Genomic DNA, 6,000 nt, shown 5'->3' with positions numbered 1-6,000 from the left:
CAATGGTTGCATACCTCAGGTGGATGCACATGATAGTTCACATCACATGACCCTCTTAACTGAAGCTGAAGTTGAAAACTTGGACTTTGCATTCACAGGGTGAACAATGCCTTACAGTTTGTTCATACTGTAAGTTTTTACCAATAGACAAGTTACCCCCAAAGATGAGAAAAAGTCAAGACTGCCCCAGACTGCCCCTAGACTGTCCCCTACACCACCTTTCCTTTGCTCAGGCTGTAGGAGCCCCTTTGGTCTTACTCACTCCCTCTCAGATGCTGGTACTCCATCCACAATTCAGTCTTATATCTTTCCTCAAATATGGAGCCCACTGCAAGGGGCTTCTGTCTTAGCGTGGCACCCCTCCAAACAGTCTCAGATTCATTTTTGCAGTCTCCTGCTTCATTTTTGCAATTTTCAGGCTCAGTTTAGCAAGTTTGGCCTCTCGGCCTCGTTTTCACAGTCGCATTAGTCGCATATTCGTGTTTTCTCGCTCGCGCGCATTCGCATATCAACTATTCACACTCGTGTTACCCCCCGACATCATGCTCGGCCTTAGAATTCCGTGTCGAGGCTCTCCCGAAGCTCCGAGCTTCTCTGGGCGCCCCGAGGACCTTCAACATTATTTTGATGACATAAGCGACTTCTGTGATGGATACAGGCTCTCGGATGGACACGTGCGCATCAAACTCGCACTCAAATATGCGCCTTTCGATTCGGCCAACCTCCGGTCGCATTTCGTGGAGGATAGTGGTGGAGACTGGACATGTTTTACCTCAGAAGTGGTCCGACTGTACCCGGAGCTAGAGCAGTCTTGCAGGAACCGGTTTTTCAGGCTTAGAAGTGCACTTGCAGGCTCGGACACCGTCTCCATATCTTCTCTCGGCGAGTATTTTCGCAGTTTTTGTTGTTATTAGCAGTCTCTCGAAAAGCAGAAAGGGTCGACATCTCGTCTACCCGAGATGTTTTATTTCGGGTTCCCACCCGAGTTCAGACACAAGCTCCTCGAGTGTCACAGCAACTCGCCAGACGAGGCGCTTACTGTTGGTAGTATCATAGGTGCAGCAAAACGGATCCTCGCACTTTGGAATGGCCTCTGGAGGTGTTCGAAGGTCGACGACTCACGCGTGCAGCCACCACGCAGCTCGGACAATCGCCCACCCCACTGTCATATTCATTCTGCTTCTTCTGCGGACTTTCGGGTCATATACGCGCAAGCTGCCATTCGTACAAGTCATATTTGGCCGCGGGAAGGTGTTGCCTTGTAAACGGTCGCGTTGCACTACCTACCGGACAGGAAATCCTGCGCGAGGTTGCCGGATGGACTCTGTGAGACCGCCTGGACAACTGAGCCTCGCTGACAAGCCAGCCCGAGTTGCTCTTGGTAAGCGAGCCTCCATCCGTCGCGCGCACACAGCTGGAGGAAGGTAGTTGTGTGCATGGGGCTCAATTGGCCTCGTCACCCGCTCAGTCACCCGCTCAGTCACCCGCTCAGTCACCCGGTCGGTCGCTCTCGCATCTATGTCCACCCACACTCCCGCCTTCTTGCGACTTAGTCGACCCGCTCTCATACGTACCAACTAAAGCAGCTGTGCTGCCAAAGGGTAAGCCCAGTCGCGCGCTGCCAGATGGGCCATCCAGCAAGTCGTCGCCACCCAGCCCTCATTTGGAGTCGTTGAGCACGCGGATTTTGGAGGTGATACCACTGACTGTGCGTGCTCGCAGTCCGTCGCCCGTACGCCGCCCAGTCGCGTTGTCAGGATGCCCAGTTGCCATACCAGCTGCATACTCCCGCGCTCCATCGCACTCGCGCACTCGCAGCCGCTCGCCACTGCTATCGCACGCGCTCACACAGCTAGTCGTGGGTCAGCCCGCTATACAGCCTCGTCCGCCACCGGTTCCACCCGAAACAGTGGACCTCATAGAGTGGTAACCTCGCTTCGGCATGGTCTCTTTCGTGTGCTATATAGACTTCGCTTTTCATCATTTTTCTTTGGTCATTTTTGTGTTACTTAGTTTTTCTGTTCGTACACACTTGTCCCATTCCCAACGGAGCAAGGCCAGCACGTCAAGATTGTATCTCGCGCGCCTCATCGCTTAGCCTCTCGCTTTTCTGCGACCTTGTACTACTTGGTGAGCGCTTTCCAGGGACCCCAGGAAAGTTTCACCGCGCTCAGCGGTTCCAGATTTGTTCCATTCTGGCTATATCTCGCGCAATTCTGCGCCGTGTCTCTCGCTTTTTCGCAGACTGGTACTACACGACAAGACCTTTCCAGAGATCCCAAGAATGTCTTGGCGCGCCCAGTGGTTCCAGAGGTATTCGCGTTCTTGCGAGAAGGCTCACCCCGAGGACTTGCTGTCGTAGCTCGCGTGGTTCAGCACCATTCCTATCGCTTTTCGAACCGTTTGTTCCACTCGCTGAGACCTCTCTGGGGAGGCCTTTCTCGTCTTGTTCCATACAGCCGTTGTTGAGATGTTGCCATTGTCGCGTTTGGAGGGCAGTTACCGCCTCCTGGAGTTTCGTGTTGACCCCCTCTCCCCATCTTCAAAGACTTCCTTGCGTATCTCGCTCGTTTCACCATCGCGCCCCTCGCTTTTTCGCGCAGTTGTACTACATGACGAGAGCTCTCCAACGATACCTAGAACGCTTCGATGCGCTAAGCGGTTCCAGAGAAATTCTGCAGTTTGTGGGAGGGCGCACTCTCGAAGACCCTCGCGCGCCTCGCTCGTTTCGCCGTCGCGTGTCTCGCTTTTTGGGTCGCACACTCTCCTCGAGGAACCCTTCCCGTCGACTCCTGGTTCGTGACATTCCGCGCAGTCATTGTTGAGATATGGTCGTTGTCGCTTTCAGAGGTCTGCGACATGACTTTGCAAATAACTCGGCATTGGGAGGTCGGATTGGTATGATTCCTTTTGTCCCCGGCTCTTCTACAGGCCGTCTGTAAGCACCCGAGGTTTCGTATCGATCGCCCGAACCGTTGTCGTGCAAGGGTCTTCCTTTCCCCCTCCCCTTGAACACTTTCTCGTGTAGCTCCTTTGTTTCGCCATCGCGCCTCCCGCTTTTCGACGTGAACGTACTACTCGTCGAGTGCGTTCCAATGGTGTCCAGAACGTTTCGACGCGCCCAGTGGCCCTGGAGAGGTTTCGTGATTTGAGCGAGGGCACACCGTCGAACCCCTTCTTGCATATCTCGCTCGTTACGCCGTCGCGCCTCTCGCTTTTTCGGCTGCACACTCCCCTCTGGGAACCCTTCAAATCGACTGCTTGCTCGTGAAATTTCGCGCAGTCGTTGTCAAGATATGGCCGTTTTCGCGTTCATAGATCTGCGAGACAATCTTGTGAATATCTCGAGGTTGGGTGCTTCGATTGATGTGGTTCCTTTTGCGCCAGACTCGCCAAGAGGTCGTCCACGAGTCCCCGTTGTTTCGTGTCGATCGCCCCAGCCGTTGTCGCGCGAGAGTCTTTCCTCTCCCCTCCCCCAGGACGCTTTCCCGCATATCTCCCCCGTTTCGCCGTCGCGCCTCTCGCTTTTTCGGATGTACACTCCCCTCGATTAACCCTCCCCGTTGACACCGCATTCATGAAATTCCGCGCCGTCGTTGCAGAGATATGCCCCATTTGGTCGTCGGAGGCAGCTGTGGACGAAATTGCGAATATCTTGGGACTGGGTGCCCCGTCTCCCTTCAATCCTTTTGCGACTGGTTCGTCGCAGTCCCCTCTGTGGCCTCCTCTCGGCTTGTAGCGCTTCGAGTCGTTGTTGTTGATCAACAGTCCCCCTTCCCTCGCATCCCTCGTTGAGTGTCTTGGTCATTCATTTCAGCGTTTATGCTCGCTAGTGCTGGTGCTTCCTCTCTTCGGGTTGACTGGGGACAGTCAACATCTAAGGCTCCCCTCAGGTGTAAGGAGAGAGATCTCCTTACTATGGGATTGGGCATTAATTCCTATTTTATTTGTTTTATGGTTTCTTTACTTACTGTTGTGGGTACTATACTTGAGTACTGTAGTTCGCTTTTTGTGTGCTTAGTCAGCACTTACTTAGAGTTTGTTCATACTGTAAGTTTTTACCAATAGATGAGTTACCCCCAAGGACAAGAACAAGTCCAAGACTGCTCCAGACTGCCCCTAGACCATCCCCTACACCACCTTTCCTTTGCTCAGGCTATAGGAGCCCCTTTGGTCTTACTCACTCCCTCTCAGATTCTGGTACTCCATCCACAACTCAGTCTTATATCTTTCCTCACAGCAGAATTTGCAATTAGGGAGTAGGAAGGAAGGAGAAGCTGTTCAGCAGCTAGTTCTGAATCACTGGATGGTGAGGGCAACAAAGAAGTTAGTTCTGAAAGAGGCAAAAGTTCTTGACACTGCACAGGAGGATCAAAAGGTTTGTCAAAGTTGAAACCTCCTGGAAATGCTGGGTAAAATGCCAGGGACCCTGGGCTCTGAAAGATCTCATCTAAACTGAGATCTGAGTATGATGAGTGTGGCTCTGAAATATCTCTAGGATCAGCTACCAGGAATAAGATTTCTGATGAAGAGATAGATAGTCTGTGGAAGGGCTCTAGGAGCTCTTCAAGTTTGGTTCTTTGATGAGTGGGTTGTAAGGATCTCCTTTCCAGATCTACAGACCCCTCACAGTGGGCTCCAAAACATTGTGGGACATGACTTCTGGGAAGCATGCAACTAGAGGAAGGCTGTAGAGAGAATTCCCTAGGAACATCCCCAGGGGTGCTGGATGGAAGGAGAAGTCAAGGATAAAACTAGAAGGGGAGGGGTATTCATGCAAGGGCCACAGAATTTAATTCCAGAGGGATGTGGATGCATGAAGAACAGCAAGATGGGTATATGAAATTTTGAGAAGCCATTATGTGATGAGAAGAGTGTATTTGAGGTGAGAGGGATACAGGATAAGGCATGCAGGATTGGAAGATGCAGGAGACATGAGGACCACTGGAGACACTGTAGACACTGTAGACTCAGGAAAGGATGACAGACACCAGCAAATTATAGATGCACATGAAATAGTCCAGCAAATAGTAGATGAGAGTAAAATGGAACAATGGTAAGGGGTATCTTCCAACAGAACAAGGGTACATGTACAAGTGAGAGGGGGAAACACAGGAGGGCAGAGCATACTGGCACAAAGTCCAGCTTGTGGAATTTGGGGCAACAGGGGTGACCAGAGTTTTATAGAGGTGACTGGCATGGATGAGTGGTGATGTGGGGCAGTGGCTCAGCTACTGAATTCTGGATGACCCTGGGCAAATGTGGAATTTCCATATCAGCTCATTGATGACTGGGTGACATGCTGAAGGTCAGGAGAAACTCTGAAGGCAGCAGGGGTTGGAAGGAAACACAAGGTTATGAGCAGGAAGAATTCTGAAAGCATCTGAAGGCCTAGAGTGATAGGGGTTTGTCAGAGGCCTGTGGAATTTAGTGACAGATTCCTGTTCCAGCCTCAGGGAGTATACAGCTCTCTACACTGCTCACTCCAATCTAGAACTCCATCAGATAGACATCAAAGGGGCATATCCAAATGGCACACTCACCAACAATGAAATCATCTACATGTGTGTTAGGGGTTATTCCCCAAAAATAGGATCTACTTAGTATGGGCATGTGATACAGAGGTATCACATGCCTCCTTGTATATAAGTGTCATCTTGAAAACTTTAGATAGATATCTTTTTTGTCTCTATGTCTTACTGTGTGAATACCATATGGTGCACTTTGTGCACATTGTGAGTCAAAGTGTGGAAAGGTGGTATAAACCAACCAAAACCAACACCAAAGACAAATAATGGGTGAGTGGTGGTTTTGCCTCTGCAGAACCTGGAGTGCAGAAAAAAATCTAAAATGTGGGGGGGGGGTCTTCAAGTGGAGTGCTCCTGGCACAAGTCAATGACAAGTTACACAGGAGAAGATGAATGAATGCTGATTGAGAAGGGGATGCTGAATGGAGCAAGGGTGTTCAGCCAAAAGGACTCCTAGCACAAGTTGATGTCA

The 6,000-nt window shown here is 51.0% G+C and overlaps 1 protein-coding gene across 1 annotated transcript; it reads right to left on the bottom strand.

The window, feature by feature from the left end:
• Window positions 1-2,384: 2,384 nt before the first annotated feature.
• F5J12DRAFT_785808 (uncharacterized protein) lies at window positions 2,385-3,808 on the bottom strand (the record flags this gene model as incomplete). The annotated part of the gene is made up of 4 exons (XM_051743297.1): window positions 2,385-2,636; window positions 2,699-2,792; window positions 2,865-3,264; window positions 3,556-3,808. 4 exons carry the CDS (start codon window positions 3,806-3,808, stop codon window positions 2,385-2,387), a joined length of 999 nt encoding a protein of 332 aa, XP_051596196.1.
• Between the last annotated feature and the right edge of the window lie 2,192 nt (window positions 3,809-6,000).

The sequence above is a fragment of the Pisolithus orientalis genome (genome assembly GCF_024613125.1).
Source record: "Pisolithus orientalis strain OTSU chromosome Unknown F5J12scaffold_42, whole genome shotgun sequence".
Classification (NCBI taxonomy): domain Eukaryota; kingdom Fungi; phylum Basidiomycota; class Agaricomycetes; order Boletales; family Pisolithaceae; genus Pisolithus; species Pisolithus orientalis.
Note: the sequence above shows the minus strand (reverse complement) of the source record. Positions and strands in the feature narration are given on the sequence as shown.